This window comes from Malus sylvestris, chromosome 8 (genome assembly GCF_916048215.2).
Source record: "Malus sylvestris chromosome 8, drMalSylv7.2, whole genome shotgun sequence".
NCBI lineage: Eukaryota > Viridiplantae > Streptophyta > Magnoliopsida > Rosales > Rosaceae > Malus > Malus sylvestris.
In genome coordinates, this window is record NC_062267.1 from 9929572 (window position 1) to 9947982 (window position 18411).

Here is an 18411-nt window from a genome sequence, read left to right on the forward strand (position 1 = left end):
CATTATTTAGGAAATTCAATTTCAAAAAACAACGAGGGGGAGTGAAAGAGAAAAAGACCAAAAGCTGGAGAGCTGCTCTATCTTCCCCAACTCTTCTGATTCTCTTTAGTCTCTCAAAATCTCTGATCCGATTCGAGATTTTCAGCAGCTGCAAATCGAGCTCCTTCAGAAATTTCACACTTTTTTTGTTTCAAAATTTTATGGCTGCTTTTTCGGTACTGGAAATCGCCGCCAAATCGCCGCCGTCTGTCCGCGACCGTCTCCGGTGACGATTGAGCTCCGAAACGACACCGTTTATCCGTTACCGATGGCGTGCGCGGTGGAATTATTTCTCGAAGGATTTTGATAATTTGTGTTTTGGAAATTAAATGCGAATTTGGGAGGCTGATTGTGCATGTTGGCGTTTGGATTCATTGGAGATTAATGGAGCAGAGCGAAACGGTCTCCGAGGTGGCGCCGAAGAAATTGGCGAGGCAATTGGATTTCACGACGGTGTACCGAGCGTCGGCGAGCGCGGCGTTGACGGACGTACAGCTACAGCTACAGACACCGTCACAGGCGCAGCAGCAGCCACAAATCTCACCGGCAAGACCGCAGTTGCATTTGCATTTACAGTCGCCGCAGCCTGCGGCAGTTCAGTTGTCGAAGCAGTTAACGCCGCCGCCGGCGATTCCGCAGTTTCAGGCTCGGCGGAGTCCGGCGCCGCCCGCAAACGTTCGGATTCCGCACCCGGTGCATAAGCTTTCGCAAGTGAGGTAAATTTCTATGAATTTTGATCATATCTGGAGTTACGGAGTTGAATTTCAAGTTTATATGGTGGATTTTGGTATTGAATATTGGCTTTGATGTAGAGCTAAAATTTATGATATTTATCGTAGGAAAACAGTGCAAAATTGGTAATTGCATGCTTGGATGGTAAAATATGGTTGCTTTGGGAGTGTGCATTTTACATTTATGGGAAATTTTGTTAAATTTTTCAGATGTGTTATTGATATTGGTAATGTCGTTGATAAATTGTCGAAAAAACAATAATTTCCAACTATTGTAATCATAGAGGTGGAAGCTCTGCTTTTGAGAATCTATTTGACGTTCTGCTTTGGTTGTGAGATTTGTTATATTATACTTCTCTTGACCTTTGTGTGCATGTGTGTCTCTTCAGAAAACAAGACTCTCCTGTATCACGCCAACGTGGCGATGAAAAAGATTGTACTCCAAAGAAGCAGAAGCAGTGCAATTGTAAAAACTCTCGGTGCCTGAAGTTGTAAGGACATTTCCTCCTCTTCGTAATTTTTAGCCTTAGAATGAGAATGCACCATTTGTGATTTGTATTTGTTTTCGGAATCTTGTCAATTTGAAACTTGGATACCTAAAACCCCTTTGTGAGTGATGTTTTCACTTCACATCTGCAGAGTGAGATATTCACACTATTGGTCCTGAGCACTTCAGCTCACCTTTTGCATATCTTGTCAATTCTCCATTACATTAAAACCTTGAAATTCATTTTAACCCTTTCATGTAGAGTTTCTGTTATCCTGTTTTTACAAGCGAAAATGCCAAAGTACTTTATAGTGGAAGCACAGCTCGTGGTCCATTAACATGTAAACAAAGTAACAAACAGATTTTCTCAATGATGCTTAAATTTGCTTACATAAAGCTGCAAGCTTGAATGTAATTCTCTGTGGATTTCATTCCATATGCATATTGGAACAAGATAATTTGTGGAAATAATGGAAATCCACTTTAAATTAAGTTACTATCGATTGTCAGCTTTCTTTTATAGTACTTTAATTCTATGGTTTTAAATTAGCCCTATGTATGTCAGTATGTGGATCATTGTCTCTTCTGCTTCCCCCACGTTCTTTTTACCACCTAAAGTCAAGACTTGATAATCTTGTAGGTACTGTGAGTGCTTTGCAGCTGGAATTTATTGTGATGGTTGCAACTGCTCAAATTGTCACAATAATGTGAACAATGAAGCTGCTAGGCAAGACGCAAGGGGAGCAATTTTAGAGCGTAATCCAAATGCTTTCCAACCAAAGATTGCTAGCAGCCCACAAGAATCTCGTGATGGTAGGGTATGTAATCTGACTCATATATTGCTTCATCTGTGCCCTTGGATTGACTTTTACCAAGTTCTTAGTGGAAACCAAACAAGGAGGTGCAAGCATAGTAGATACTTAATTTTTAGTCTGGTTATTGATGTTCTCATTAGATTGCATTTGGTAATTCAGCTCAGTGTACATTAACAGTTTCTTATAACAAATTCAGGAAGATGTTAGGGAAATTCAAGCGGCTGGAAAGCACAACAAAGGATGCCATTGTAAGAAATCAGGCTGCCTCAAGAAGTATTGTGAGTGCTTCCAAGCCAATATTCTATGCTCTGAAAATTGTAAATGCATGGACTGCAAGAACTTTGAAGGAAGTGAAGAGAGAAGAGCTCTCTATCATGAAGGCCACAATACCGCGGCCTACATGCAACAGGCTAATGCGGCCATTAGTGGGGCCATTGGAACCTCTGGTTATGGGACCCCTCTGGTGTCCAGAAAAAGAAAAGGCTATGAACTTTATTTTACAACTGGAAATCAATCCACTCATCCAATTGCACAACCTCAACAGGTACATTTTTCTTCAATTACTTGAATACATCTTTGTTAGGTTTTGGGTAGCTGTGTGTTTGGCGTTATGAATATTTTGATAAGTTGTTCTTGTCAGGCTTCAAAAAGTCCAGTTTTGCCATTATTAATACTTGAATGACCATAAGTTCACATTAGCTCATGAAGGCTAAGATAATGATCATTATTCTACACAAAATGCTTGCTGAATATGGCAATCCCTTCCAGATTAAATTCGGATCCAGTTCCTTATTCTTTCTTCCTTCATATCATTCGATCTATTTCTTAAGCTAACAGGCTTCATATTAACCTTATTTCAGGAAAATCATCTAAGACCTCATATGGCCTCTTCTTCTCAGTTGTCTGTTCCTATTTTTCGTGCTGATGCAGCTGTACCAAGACCTTCAAAAACCACTATATACAGGTGTGCTAATTTTCTTAACATTGCTAATTTAAAAGTTTTCTTTATTTTCCTTCAAAATATTGTAATACTAATCATCATGTTTCATGACTGAAGATCTCCATTGGCGGATATCATCCAACCAAAGAATGTAAAGGATCTGTGCTCACGTTTGGTTGTAGTTGCAGGAGCAGCTGCTAAGGCACTTGCAGGTTTTGGTTCTATACATAAGTCAATTAGATTCCTTTCTTCTCTTGCTGATACCTGTGCATCTCATTTCACTTTTAAGTTTTTAGCTCTCTTTTCTTTTTTCCTTGTTTAAAAGTTTTTAAGGACACTGTAAGCTAGAACCCTACTGGCCTCAAAAGTAGGTGGATTTACAATGGGTTCTCCCAAAGTAACAAATTTTTAGCTAATCAGTTGAATGAAAAGGCTATTATTCTAAGGCATGGAACTCTGTTGTTTTTGGGAAGTCACAATTCTATCAAGTTTGGTTTCAGTAAACTTGCTTTCAAACTAAAACTCCCTTCATAGGTTTTAAAAAAGAAAACGAACAAGAGGCTGTTTCTTAAGGGCCCAAGAAAAAGAGCTCATCTCCTCATGGTTATTGACCAAAATCAAGTACATGTTTTTTCTCTTTTATTTTCATTCTCCTCCTCGACTTCTGCTTATTTCAGACTAATCAATAGATTTCTAGTTTAATTTTGATTTCCCTGGGGAGGAAAACTTGCTGTTTAGCTGGTAGCCAAAGAAGAATCTAAAAGATCTTATTCTCCCCCCTTTTGAGTTGCTAGATGGATATTAGATATTCTCCATTTACCATATGGCTTTTCAAATATGTGATTCGCTTTAGGATTTGCTAATTTAATATGTGCAGGAGATATGCAAAGAGAGACAATCAATACTAGTACCACTTCATCCACTCAAGAGGGGGAAGATCATAAAATGGAACATGATAAGCAGCACGACGACCAATTAGGAGTGAACGAAGCAGATAGAGAAGTAAGTACCTTTTCTGGATCAAATGGAGTTGATGTGCAAAATAGTAGGCCAATGTCCCCTGTAACTCTTGCCCTGATGTGTGATGAACAAGATAAGATGTTTATGGAAGCTGGATTGCCAAAGGGTGCGGGAACTGATAATCCAAGTATGCCTGAGAAGCCAACTCAGGAAATAGGTTTCACAGAGATTTACGCGGAACAGGAAAGGCTTGTCCTGACCGGGTTCAGGGATTTCCTTAACCATCTTATTACTCGGGGGAGCATAAAAGGTGAGCTTCTTCAAGTTACAATTCTAACCTTATAATTGTAGAAACACAGAATGCCCATGTGCTTTGTGAATATTGTTGGGAATTTAATACTATGAGAACACCCTAAAAGAAAGATCAGTTTGGCTTTATTCGTATAGTTTTCTACCTCTTCAGAGCATTGTGATAAATTGGATGATCATGTCTTCTGTTACTGTAACTAGCGGACCGCAGTTCTAGAGTGAATATGCATTTTGTCATTGATATAAATGGGTTTTCGTTATGTTGAGTTCCCCACATCATCATGTTCTATTTTGTGACCGTTAATTGATCTTGTTCTTCATTCATGCATCCAGCTAATCTAACAAGAGTGAGTCCTTTGGTGACTTTTGCAGAAACAATGTGTTCTCCCCAAGCCAAAACGGAGAGGTTAAGCCAGAAAGAATCCGTACAGGTTGGAACAGCAAAACCAAACACTGAACCCAGGTACCAGAAAGAGGTCTACATCAACGGCATTGTGAAATCTCCACTTTCATCAGCAAACGGTAAAATTCTTCAGTCGGCAACGACAGTCACTTCTGGTGACAATGATCTCACTCTAAAGGTTGGATTGCCCATTGAGAAATAATACTGAGCACTAAAAGCAATACCGGTTGTAACTTAGGATTCGAAGTAGTTCAAATGGTACCACCGTGCCTCTTTCGAGACACTTTGGCTTGATTTTGTGCCACATCAGTCGATCTTTAGGTCTCGCAGTTAGAAAAAAAGGAACTTTGAGAAACTAATGAGAGCTAGACCCTTTTTCTCTTGGTGCATAAATTAATTCTCGAAAGGGCTGCTTTCAGTTTCGTTATGCATTTATGCTGTGTACGATAAAAGTGCTTCTCTTTTGTTTCCCAGTTTTGGAAATTTCAATACACAACTGTTCAAATTTCACAATAATTGTTGTTTATAACAGTTGGATCTCGTTGAATGGCTGGGATTGAAAACCTGGGACTTGGTAGAGGAGCTAGAAAAAGCCTATCCCAGGAAAGCACTTTTCCAAAAAGCCATCCTATACTACAGTACGATTATTCGATTACCGTATTTGCGGAGCTTCCTTGCATCTTCCATAAACTGTATTTTCGTTCCGATTGTTTTGTTTGCCTGAACGTTGCTTCCTACTGCTTTCATTTTTTGTTTGATTTTTCGTTCAAACAAAATTTGGCTCCATTAGGGTTCATCACCGCAAGGAGTCAAGCACACGAACTCAATCGGATACCGAAAATTTCTGTTTGGATGCTGCGAAATTTGAGAAAAGAATGTAAATACCAAATTAGTTTCTTAATTCACCGATTTGTAAAGAACTTGTAGCTTAAGCAATGGAAAGCATTTACTATTGTTATCATGTTTTTGATACTTCACTCCTCCATTATCGTTCGGCCGTATCCAACAAAACCATTGGAGGACCATTCTTGCATACGTTATCTTCAGGGGAGAGATTATGGAACATAAGTGATTGTATATAATTATGTGTTTATTTTTCTCATTACGTCACACACATATACAACAGATGATAAGACATATGTTCGATACATTAAAAAAATAAGGCACAACTCTGATACATAAGTGTAAAGAAAGACTAATTCCACACGACTCTGGATTTAAAATAAACAAATCGTTTAACCCAAATGATTTCCATCATCACCTCAAAATTTTCTCAGCTGCCAATCACATTGATAAAGAAAATTTGGATATGATGCAACCATCGCACGCCAAAAAGGTTTTCATCGTTTGTACTAAATTATATTATTTAATAATAATAATATTCGTTTCAGGAGGAAAAGGAAGCTGCATCATGAGGACCCACTCGCTCATCGCTGCTCGTCAACAACCTCTGCAATCCAGGTCACCAAGCACCACGCTCTCACACGTGGCACCTCCTCCGTCCCACACGTGTCTCTCCGTACCTCCCTCCCCGCCAAAACTGTCCTATAAATACCGAACCAAGTCGCAGGCCAGAAGCAGCAGATCAAAACTCAGTGACTGTGAAGTGAGCGAAATGGACGCTCAGAAGCTTCGCTCGGAGTTCCTCCAAGTTCTGCGCAGCAGACGATCGGGCGAAGGTGAGTGAATTTGTAGACGTTTATTTGCTTAATTTTCTGTTTGGCTGGTGAGAAAATTTGAGGGAATCGGTGGAAAATGTCTGATTGAATACTTGCCTGTTTGGTAACGTTTTGGATTCCTTTCAGTTCCAATGTTGGTTGAGCCGGCGAAACCGGTGGCGAATCCGTTGTTTCAGGAGGATAATCCAGCAAGCTTCAGTGAGGTTCGAATCTGATTCCAATTTGGAAATGCTTTTCTCACGCAAGTCTAATTTTTTAATAAAAGCATCTAGAAATCACTTATTGCTTCGTGAAGAAAAAGCACATACCTTATTACATCTAGAAGCACCTTTAGAGCATCTTTGTAATTTTATTTGATGGCTAATATGGCAAATTGAATACAAGTGTTAAATCTTCTTCTTTTCCAATTGATGTGTTAAATATTTATTTTATTATTTTATTAGGCCTAGAGTTACATTAATTATTAAAAAATAATCAAAATTAGTTTTAGTTTGTATTCTATTGATTGTTAATGGGATCTATGCATTAAAAAATTAAATTAAATATATTTGACTCCTTCTTTGTTTGCCGTCAAAAAAGGCATTAGAAAGTAAGAAGTCAAACCACATCATATATGACATATCCATTGGAGAATACTTAAATGTCTTTTAATCCTATTTGGCATATTTGACATCTCCTTTGGAGATGGTCTTAAACTTTTTTTTTTCTCAAATGTTGTTAGAAACACTTTTGGTGATCTGAAAGCTTATTCAAAGCACTTCCAAACAGGCCCCCATATGTGTTGAAAGTTGTGATTTTGACAATTCGAAATTGTTGAATTTATGGTGTTTTGTGTTTTGCTTGCTAGGCAATGAACGCTTGTCCGAAAGCCAGCATCCCCGATTTCAAGGATAAGCTGCAGGAAGAAAACCTTTACTTAAATACTGAGGTAGTTGGTTTAAGTCTAAATAATCAAATTTCTCAAATTATTATCGTTTAAGTAAATTTCGGGTTGGAGTTTTATGGTGGGGAATAATGTTCTTATTATCGTAAATGATAGGCAGGAGAGCAAGGGCGGTTGCCCGTGTTAATTTTGAGCATGAAGGAAAATTGTACCCAGAAAAGGCCTGCTGTTGTATTTCTGCATAGTACAAACAAGAACAAAGAATGGTTAAGACCATTGCTTGAGGTACCTGATCTTTTTGTGCGATCTTTCAATTACAATCTACACTCGGTCAGAGCAAGAATTCTCATGTTTGTATTGTTTTTCAGGCCTATGCTTCAAGGGGATACGTAGCAATTGCCATTGATTCCCGCTACCATGGCGAACGTGCCAGAAATATCTCCACTTACAGAGACGTACGTATATTTTTCCACCTTTGCTTCGTCGTAATTATGTGATTTTGGCCTGTGGTTTGGTAAAAGCACAATCTAGATGCTGTTTTCAAGTTTTTTGGTTTATGAATCTCCTCATAGATTAAAGTGACGGGTAAGTACGTATTGTGAGCTGTGCTATGGTAGTGTGAGTTCTAGACTAGTACTTCACATGGTTTTCTCAAGAAAACGTGAACCGATCTTAGATTGAGCGAGGCGTCCTACTCTGGTTTAAGCTAGTAAGCATTCCTACGCCATACAAACTGATCCGGGGATTTATTCGCATGCAGGCTCTCGTATCAGCATGGAAAAAGGGTGATACAATGCCATTCTTATTTGATACGGTAACTCCACTTGTTTTTGTGTGAATAAGATAGTTACTCAACTGGTACATTGAAGTAGGAAAATTGATAAGTTGAAATGTAGTTCGTCATTGGGAATTGTTATCTGATGATTGTGTGTGAATGAAATAAATTTCATTATCGCAGGTCTGGGACTTGATAAAATTGGCAGATTATTTAACACAGAGGGAGGATATAGACCCTACTAGGGTAGGAATCACCGGTGAATCACTTGGAGGTTTGTGAAGGAAAACTTTATGAGACGGAAACTTGAAAATACATTACCTCTTTCTGTGCAACTCCAAAGTCATCTTGTTATTTTCCGATGCAGGGATGCATGCATGGTTTGCTGCTGCTGCTGACACCCGTTATGCAGTAGTGGTTCCTATAATTGGTGTTCAGGTGCTGCATCTAATATCATTAGTTATAAGTTCACCTCTTGTGATTCTAAATTTCTAACTCAGTGCAACTACATCTGCAGGGATTTCGATGGGCCATAGACAACGATAAGTGGCAGGCTCGAGTTGACAGTATAAAACCTGTTTTTGAGGGTAAGAGAAGTAGAAGATTGAATTATATATTAGAAAGTATACTTTTGGTTTCACTCCAACAATTAGTTTCGTTTTTCGCTCTTAGTTCCCTTCCAATAGTAGATTCTTTTGCCTCCATTTTTATTAGTAATCAGTCTACATACGATTATAGTGTAGTGGATTCAAGTTTCTTCATAAATTCTCTTTTGTTCGATTCATTTGAACGAAAACCTAGACCTTCTTTTAGTGTTTCTTGTCTTCGTAGACAGGGTTGTGTTTACTTCTCTGATTCTTTCATTTTCTCGGTTGTACTGCAGAAGCACGAATTGATCTTAGGAAGAGTGTGATTGACAAAGAAGTGGTGGAGAAGGTTCGCTACATACTTGACTCACAGATACGAATTGATCTCGGGGAGTCTGATCTATACATTCAGTATTTCAAACTAGAAGGGGTAATTGATTGTTATTATGAAGTTGGACGACAGCTTACAATTTACTTATCTGACCAGGTCTGGGATAGGATTGCTCCAGGTCTGGCCTCCCAGTTTGATTCTCCTTACTCGATTCCAGCTATCGCACCTCGTCCTCTGTTGATTTTAAACGGTAAAATTCCGTTTCACACTGGAGCTACGAATCACAAACATAGTGATGCTTCACCTATTTGTCCATCGCCCTGTCCTGGGGAGCAGTACTTTCTTAAATCCACTTGACAATGGACAATCTTCAAGAATTCTTGTTTTCCTTCAATTTATTCGTCGTGAAGATGACTTCATGTTAGTTTTTATCATGTTTCATTTATTTCGGAAAATATCAGGTGCCGAAGATCCTCGATGTCCGCTTGCTGGTCTGGAAGTTCCCAACTCCAAAGCATGCAAGGCTTATGCAGATGGGCACGCCATAGACAACTTCAAGGTACGGAGTAGCGCTGTCATACCCTGCAAATAATTTTCACAAATTTCACCGTCTTCAACCGCATTTAGAGCCTCTGATTTAGTACTTCTTGTGTTCAAATCTTCCTTCATGCTCATGGCCGACGTTCATATTTGTTCATCCAAACGCAAATAATATCGAACCTTGGCATTTTATTTTCCTTTTGTAGATTAGTTGACAAAGCTATTCAATGACCTTCATTTCATCGTAATGCAGTTCATAGCGCAGCCAGGAATCGGGCACCAAATGACCCCGCTCATGGTAGTCGAGGCGAGTGACTGGTTCGACCAGTTTCTGAAGCAGTGAGGCCGTGGTTGCAGTCGTTCCGTTCGTTGTTTCTACCCAATCTAGTTTCCCAATGTTCATATGTAATTAGATCCAATCGGCTTGTGGGCTTAAGCAATGTACTCTGTGACAATGTATCGTCAAGACTGAAATAATGCATCGTGTTTTCAGCAAAATCATTTGGTAGTACGGACTTTTATTAAAACATCGTTCTTAAACGAGTACAATTTTCAGTTACGTCAATTCAAATCATGACGTATAAATATCCCCCAAGCTAATATGTGTCAAGGTTTACATTATGTGCAACTTCGTGCATAAAATCAGGCAATACAATCACATACCAGCTGCTCCTAAAATTGAAGACAAAAAACTGGAGCATGCCCGCTTCGTCAGCCTTTCTTGGGCATGGCAGCAAGCCTAGTGTACATTCGTGCCATGGAAGAGTACCCTCGGAGGTCGCCAGAACGCAGAAGATTGCCTACCACACAAGCAAGACCAATTAACTAAAATAGAAGATGGAAAATAAAATTGACAGTACTTTGCATATTAACTCAAATCTAGCACTCAGTTTAATGCAACATTGTGGAAGGAATAGTTGAAGCTATCTGTAGTTTAATTCTAAAAAGATATTTTTGCCACGGCATTTTTTCACGGAATACATGGAATTGGGGATTCCAGGTGAATTTCATCTTCTACAATGCAAATGCATCAATAAGGGAAAACCTACTGTCTTTGGACGGGGGATGCGCCCAAGTTCTTTAAGTTATCTCCTTTCTTCATAACAAATGCAGATATGGAAAACTGGACCAACTTTCTTCCTTGTAATGGAGGTAGTCATAAGTAAACTATGGTTCACTAGCCTCAGACGATTATTTATTTATGTCCTCCCTAGTTTCAGAATCCTAGTTCTCGGACATCCATGGGAACAAAGCTTAGGTGTCATAAGAAACGCCCATTATTGAAACGAAAACTTAAGGGGGGTATCCAGTCGCTGGCTTAAGAATTGATAAAGACGACTCACAAAGCACATGGGATGCAAGTATAAATACTGAGCTTCTATAACTTAAAAATCCAATGTCAATGCTCATATAGTGTGCCAACTAACCGGAATCACAGTTCAATGGGCTGTCAGGTTCTGGATGGGCCATTAAAGCGATTATAGCCCTACAAACAGATTGAAGTGTCCAAGCAGGGCTCCATGCATTCTTTAAAATATCAAGGCAAATCTCTCCCGTCTGCATAGAAAACAACTTCAGAAAAATGAAATAATACTTGATGCGTTTAGAAAAGTACATTAAACATATAGTTTCCAATTTAATTTTCATTTGGTGATCCAGTCAACTGTCAGAGGGTAAGCCCGGTAGACCGAGCAATTAACCATATGAAATCCTCAGTAAGCTTTGATGCACTACTTCATTGAAAGCTTTGATAGAACAAATTCAGGTAGTAGTTCATATTCAAACAGATTAGACGCAATCATATAAAGAGTTCATACCTTGAAATGTACATTTGGATGGAATATTTTTGTCAAGAACCTGACTTGTGGAGGTTGCAAAGGATACTGCTCAGGCACCGCAAAAGCAAGCTGGAATATACCGCCTTCAAATGGGGTCTCTGATGGACCCTACAGGCAAAATTTGGACAGATGAGGACAAACAATATAACAATATACCCCAAGAAGTTTTCATTGTAATGACTGAGCGTACCTTGATGAGAGCAGTCCATTTAAATATGTTTGTGTCATCACAAACTAATTGAATATCTGGATCAGCAACTTTCTCTCGCTGCACCTCTTTGTATTCCTTGAAAAGCCTTGCCCTTGATGCCTGCAAAAACTTATGTCTTCAAAATGGTTTCACCGCATGGTTTAAAAAAGTTATGCATTAAACCAATCGAAGACCAGAAGCAGAGCAAATGTTGTATAATGGCAACACCCGGCTAGCCATTAAAGTTCATCATTCACATTGGATTCACTTCCATCTTAAAGATACGATTGTTTTTCACGATTTTATCTTTTCAGTGTGGTATTCGTAACGATTCCACACTATGCAATACAACATACTAGTCATTCAAGTTCATCATTATCGCTCCATTAGGCCCCACAGTATCCTTCTTCTCCACAAAACAAACGATGCTTTATCCTCAAACTCAAATCTATTCTCCCTCCATCTGTCACCTTTCTAGCTTTTTACCGCATCTTTCGACAATCCTCCCTCTATCCCAATCCACTTTCAGCCATAAAAGTTTGACACATTTCAAACAATTAACAATTTGTTAACCAACAACACGCATATTCCAATATCCTCTGAAGCTAAACAGAATTCGGATAAACAACCTATCGAAAATAAACCCGAAAAACAATAATGAATTCTAGCTATAACCTGACTGGCCAAAACAAGAACTTGAGCTAACCTGCATGTTGATTGACGCCTTGGAAACTCAAAACGCAGCACTGCACCACAAAGCCCCACTATCTGAACAGAATTACAACATTTTTTCACAAAATTAACAATAAATAATAATAAATAAGTAAATAAAAACTGGAAATTTCAGTTGATTGGAAGTTTTGATTTCGCCACACGCATCCAAACCCACAACCTCCGGAAGACTGAATCAATACAATTCGATTGATATGGGGCAATATACGCAATTTGATGCACCTCAGGGGTATAAAACGTAAATTTCGATTTTTGCAGAAAATATTCAAGCAATCGATTGGAATCCCAGAAGCTTACCTTGCAGAGAACTTGGTTTCCTCGGGAGAGATGAAGATCGACGATCGATTTCTTTACAGTCGGGTTAGGAATGGGATTTGCTATACGGTGCGAAAAGGGACACGGAACGGGGAACCCACCGCCCAATAAACAGCGGCCACGTTTCAGATTATATTTTGTTCACCAAACTATAGTTTCCATTTTTGGGAAATTTTTTTCAGTAAGCCCTTAATACGGACTAGGAAAAATTTCTTTTTTTTTTTTTTTGCCAGACATTGAGGAAAGATCTTTCATTTTCAATGCAGAAAGACCGCAGGCAGCACACCACGTGACATACTATAAATGGAGAGACATTGAAAATTATATTCTAAAAATAAGACACATTAATCTTTTCTCTATTTATATCATAATATGTGATATACTACTTTGTGTTCTATGTACACATAAAAATTATCAACAATGAGACTCCTGTTGTAAAATCGACGGAATGTGTGCAGTTGAATACAAAGTAAATAAGATACAATTTTTACTAGGTTCGGCAAGTGTGCCTACGTCATCAACGCAACAGTAGTACTTTCTTTTATTATGTGAAATAATTAGAGTACAAAGATAACTCTCACTATTTTCTTTCTTCTCTTTAGCCCAACTCATTGGTATTTTATTCTGTATCTTTCTTCTTTCTCTTCTTCTTCTCCTCTCTCTTCTTTTCTTTCTTACTTTTTTTTCTTCATCCGTATGCTCTCATTTTATAGGCAAAAGATTACTCTAGCAATACTATTTGCTTTACAAACTTTCTTTATATGAATGATAACCTATCTGATTTTTCTTTGGATGAATAGTAACAAACTATTCATGTGGGCCATCCACATATTTCATTGCAACACTCCCCCTTAGATAGCCATATGTTAATTTTGGTTACCTCGTTAAAACCTTGATCTGTTTTGGATGCTCCCCCTGATGAGTATCTCCCCCTAATTTCGAATTCTTTAATTTGACTGACTACTATGTTGATGTAATCTGATATCATTCATGATAGTTGGAGTGTTTGCTTCTGTAGGTGGTTCACATGCGCTTCAAATTTTAATGACCACATGTCTTAACCAAACTCCTGTATTTCTGTGAGATATAAAAAACCACATGCGCTCCAAATGTAATCTGATACCATTCACGAGGATGAATGATCTTTCTTAGTGTCTAATTATTGGTTAATCATTTGAGTATTCAGCTCATAATCTTCAATCCATATGGTTTTTTAATACCATAAACATTTTGGATAAGATTTGTGTTGGCATATTGTTTGATCTGCAGCTCAAGACAATATTCCTTTCAACACTTTATAATCTTTCTAGACTCTTTAGAAGTCCCAATTTAATATCAACTCTTGCAAGAGATTTAGTATTTTACAACAATATCATAATGATAGTATTCACTAAGGCAATTTATACCATCTATTGGTATCGAGTACATAATTTATGCTTTACCATTCCAGGGCTTTCTTCAAGAAATTTGAATCATTAAGGGATTTTCTACACTTCATGACACATTTTCCTTTGGAATTTATACAGGGCAACTTGCTTCCATGTATACTTGAGGGATTTACTTGCGGAGATATGCTTCAGGCACGTATAATTCTCCATTGAAATGAACAAGCTTCACAATGAGAAATCATGTTTCCAGGAGTGTATTACAATTTCAGGTTTCAATTGGAAACCTTGTGTCATATCATGTGAGTGTATTTCACTGTATTACAAATGCCCATATGTAACCTTCTAGGTTCAACATCATTTGGCGATTTGTATTATAGGTCCATTTTTTCACGTTCGTAATAAATTGTAATAGAATTGCCTTTCTCTATTTTTGGCCAATAATTTTTCTTTTTGTTGATGAACAAAAGAACGTGGCTCAATATCAACACAACTCATTAATGAATTTAGTAGCTACCGAAAACCAAAATTAACATTGGTAATCGTCAATTTGTGATCCCATAATTCTCATGTGCAACACATGTGTTTGTACCATACTTGACCAATCCTGAAACTACTGAGCACAGTTCAACATTATACCGTCAAGGACCCAGAAGAGTTTCCCTCAAACCAAGAGGCCAATCACAACACGACACGTGTCAACATCAGAAGTCAATCATAACGCGACACATGTCGACATAAGAAGCCAATCATACGCGACACGTGTCAATATCAGAAGCCAATCACAACACAGCATGTGTCAATGTCAGAACAAAGCTAGAAACTCTCTTCTATAAAAGAAGATCATTCTCCCACAATATTTCCTAATGTCATTTGTACTAAATCATTCACTAGTACTCACAAAATGAGAGCTTGAACCTATGTACTTGTGTAAACCCTTCACAATTAATGAGAACTCCTCTACTCCGTGGACGTAGCTAATCTAGGTGAACCACGTACATCTTATTTTTGCTTCTGTGTCTCTATCAATTTACATACTTATCCACACTAATGACCGGAGCAATCTAGCGAAGATCACAAACTTAACACTTTCTGTTGTACCAAAGTCCCCACTGATTTTGTGCATCAACATTTGGTGCCGTATGTGGCAATGACACTTATTCCCACTATCTTCAGCTTTGTTAAACTGGTTTCCACCATTCGTACACTCTATTTTGACCAGGCATCCCTCTCCAAATAGGGAGCGAAGGAAGCCATAGCACGCAGAATGACACCCCTCTTGCCTTGGTGCGAGGCAACAAAAGAAGGAAGGAAAAAGGGTTGCTCTTCAAGCTACAGTTGATGAGCTAGAAGCTCAGAATAACAAGATAACAATGAAGAATGAGGTCATCCAGAAGCAGTATGAGAAGCTCTTTGAGACGTTCCACAAAAATAGGCATACTCAAACACAGGAGCTCGTTACCCCTGTAGACATCAACCATCATCTGGGTGCCTCCCAACACGGAGGGTCACCTTCCTTCGACATGGGTATCCCTGATGAGGAGCGAGCTAATCATCAAAACATTGATCAACATGAGACTTCTTTCAACCCAGCTACTTCGACCCGAAGCAGGAGAAATGGAGGAAGACACCTCTTTACAGAAGGAGTGGAAGGATCGAAAGCCTTCTTTCGCTACTGTTGAGATTTCCTAAAGCAACATCGAGACAATCTCATCCATGTAAGCTCGAAGATCAATGACTCAAGGGTCTTTGAAAGACTCGGTCCCCTCCCATGTCCCAGGCTGGCTACCAATTTGGGGAAGGGGTAACAAGTCCTAGAGAAACACGAAGGTATAGGGGACTCAGAGATGTTCCGACAGACATACCTTGGAAGTCAGTACGGCGAGTCTAGGGAAAAATCACATGCTCTTGATCAAACCTTCATACTTCCAAGAGGAGATGGAGATTTACGAAAGAAAGCTCCAGTGGTACATGACTCTACTCAGGACCCTCTTGTCCTACAGCTTCTTAAGGAAGTAAACAAGTTGAAGGCCGAACAACAAGCTGAGATACTTGATTGGAACCAACCTAGGCCTGGCCCTCTTACAAGGAGGATCCTCGACACCCCTTCTAAGCAAAGACAAAGCAGAAGCTTGGCTTGCAACTCTATATTAGAAAGGAGGACCCGATTGGACACCTTAACCTTTTTGAGTCCACCATGGCATACCGGATGCACACCGACGAAGAACAATGTCTTCTCTTCCCTTCCACCCTCTCTGGCGAAGCTCTAAACTGGTATTGCCATCTTCCACCTGAGACTGTAGACTCATTTGAGAAATTGAGGAAACTGTTTGTTTCTCAATACATTTTCCAGACCGGTTGCTTGTATTCCCCAGATGACTTGTACACTATTCGCCAGAAGCTAGACGAGTCATTACGTATGTATGCTGGCCACTTCAACCAAGAGTATTCCTGTTGTGCCGAGGCAGACGATAAGACTGCCCTCAAAGCCTTCACGGCAGGCCTACGTGATTGTTTTTTCAAGTACATGATCAATGCCAACACTTGGAAGACTTACTCTGAGATGATGGCACATGCTTACAACCATGCATTCGCTGAGGCAATGACATATCAAGGGAAACCCCCACAGCCACCCCTTATCAGCAAGTAGGAAGTGGAAGCCAGATCCAACCAAATGAGAAGACCTCGACCTTCCAAACAGCAGCAGTGCCTCCCCCTGCCTTACTTAATACTTCGCCAAGTCAATAGACATATCAATCTCAGGGTAAAAGGAAAGATTTCCATCCTCACCAGTCTCATTTTAGTAAAATGAGTAAGGGACACTATGGCGATAACCAAAGGTATCGCCACGATAATGCCCGCCCCCAGTCAGTCAACACAGTGGGCCAAACACGTGTCAAGACAGGCCCTACCCCGAGGTATGAGACATACACACCTTTGAACGCCACATGCGTGGCCATTTACCCCAGCATAGCACACTTGATACCAAAGCCAATGCCGAGGCAGTCGGGTTACAAGCCCACGAAGAACACGGACACATTTTGCTACTACCACGAGCATAACGGCCATGACGACGAGAAGTGTATCACTCTTCGTGATCATATTGAAGCTTTGGCGCGTGAAGGAAAAATTGATCGATTTCTTCTTCACCCTTCAAAGGATAACCGTAACCAACGCCAAGTGAATGTGATATATTCCATAAGCGGCGGCACGCCCATATCTGAATCTTCCAATAGGGTCATGAAAAACAGCGAACGAGCTTTAAGGCCTGGCCACCAAGTGTTTCACGTGGAAGACATCAGGGGAGCCAAGTATCAAAAGCCTAACTGGGATCCAATATGTTTCTACCTAAAGGAAAAAAGAGGTATCATCTACCCTCACAACGACCTACTGATCCTAGAGGCTCACATAGCCAACTTTGAAGTACGACAAATCCTGGTAGACACGAGGGCTTCGATCAATATCATGTTTGCTGAAGCTTTCAGGGTACTTAATGTAGCTGAAACTTGCTCGATCGCTCGATTTCTCCTCTGATAAGCTTCTCCGGTGATATCGTGCAACCTATAGGGAGCATACACTTACCTTTCACCATTGGTACAGGTCTTTACATAGCTACCATTACCACTAACTTCCTGGTAGTTGATTGCCCAACGACATACAATGTCATCTTTGGACGCACATGCATCAATGATCTTAGGGCCATGGTATCCACACATATGTTGTTAATGAAATTTCCAACCCCCTATGGTAATGGTTACATCAAATGAGATCAACTTAGTGCACGGTTATGTTACAACACTTCGGTCAAGTAACAACACCTGCCTGTGCCCAAGGAAACCTTTTCTATACATGACCAAGTCATAAAGACCAACCCGGACGAAGCCAACTTGGATCTTCACAGTGGCAATAGTCAACCCGACGATCCTCGAGATGACTCTTGCACCCAGCAAGCACAACCCGTTGAAGAGCCGGAAAAGGTTTCTATATCAAAAGATTATCCAGATCGCATGGTGAAGATTGACACCACTTTGTCACCACCCATTCGGTTGGCATTGATCTTTTTTTTGCAAGAGAACACTGAGGTCTTTGCATGGTCATACGAAGACATACCAGGCATCTCTCCCGATATCATATGTCATCGCTTGAGTATTGACCCCAAGACCAAGCTGGTGAGACAGAAGCGAAGATCTTATAATGTTGAACAATACGAAGCAATGAAGGCAGAAGTTGAAAAACTCAAAGGCATAGACTTCGTCCGCGAAGTCAATTACCCAACATGGGTAGCAAATGTGGTCATTGTTAAGAAAAATTAGACCAAAGAAAGTCTCTTGCTCCAAAAGGTCTTGTGGAGAATGTGTGTCGACTACACCGACCTAAACAAAGGATGCCCGAATGATAGCTTTCTTCTTCCTCTCATTGACAGACTTATAGACTCTACGGCAGGGTGTGAACTTCTGAGCTTCATGGATGCT

The 18411-nt window shown here is 39.7% G+C and overlaps 3 protein-coding genes across 4 annotated transcripts; 2 read left to right on the forward strand and 1 right to left on the reverse strand.

Moving 5' to 3' along the window:
• Positions 1 to 5642, forward strand: LOC126632155 (protein tesmin/TSO1-like CXC 5). Of its 2 annotated transcripts, XM_050302399.1 has the most exons (10): positions 1 to 755; positions 1160 to 1261; positions 1898 to 2075; positions 2269 to 2616; positions 2933 to 3036; positions 3130 to 3224; positions 3890 to 4014; positions 4111 to 4282; positions 4654 to 4862; positions 5217 to 5642. In XM_050302399.1, exons 1-10 carry the CDS (start codon positions 424 to 426, stop codon positions 5406 to 5408), a joined length of 1857 nt encoding a protein of 618 aa, XP_050158356.1. In that variant the 5' UTR covers positions 1 to 423; the 3' UTR covers positions 5409 to 5642. The 2 variants fall into 2 exon arrangements, with proteins under 2 accessions (XP_050158356.1, XP_050158355.1); XM_050302398.1 differs by having other exon boundaries at positions 7 to 755; positions 3890 to 4282.
• Positions 5643 to 6080: 438 nt separating this feature from the next.
• Positions 6081 to 9977, forward strand: LOC126632156 (uncharacterized). The gene is made up of 13 exons (XM_050302400.1): positions 6081 to 6363; positions 6490 to 6566; positions 7211 to 7291; positions 7403 to 7531; positions 7615 to 7701; positions 8007 to 8060; positions 8205 to 8295; positions 8389 to 8459; positions 8539 to 8608; positions 8905 to 8957; positions 9096 to 9189; positions 9401 to 9498; positions 9733 to 9977. Exons 1-13 carry the CDS (start codon positions 6096 to 6098, stop codon positions 9820 to 9822), a joined length of 1263 nt encoding a protein of 420 aa, XP_050158357.1. The 5' UTR covers positions 6081 to 6095; the 3' UTR covers positions 9823 to 9977.
• On the reverse strand, positions 9966 to 12694 carry LOC126632157 (protein PEROXIN-4). Its single transcript, XM_050302401.1, has 6 exons — positions 12537 to 12694; positions 12214 to 12275; positions 11508 to 11627; positions 11297 to 11425; positions 10907 to 11036; positions 9966 to 10279 (listed from the first exon to the last, which is right to left on the reverse strand). The coding sequence occupies exons 2-6, from the start codon at positions 12217 to 12219 to the stop codon at positions 10191 to 10193; spliced, it is 474 nt and encodes a 157-aa protein (XP_050158358.1). The 5' UTR covers positions 12220 to 12275; positions 12537 to 12694; the 3' UTR covers positions 9966 to 10190.
• Between the last annotated feature and the right edge of the window lie 5717 nt (positions 12695 to 18411).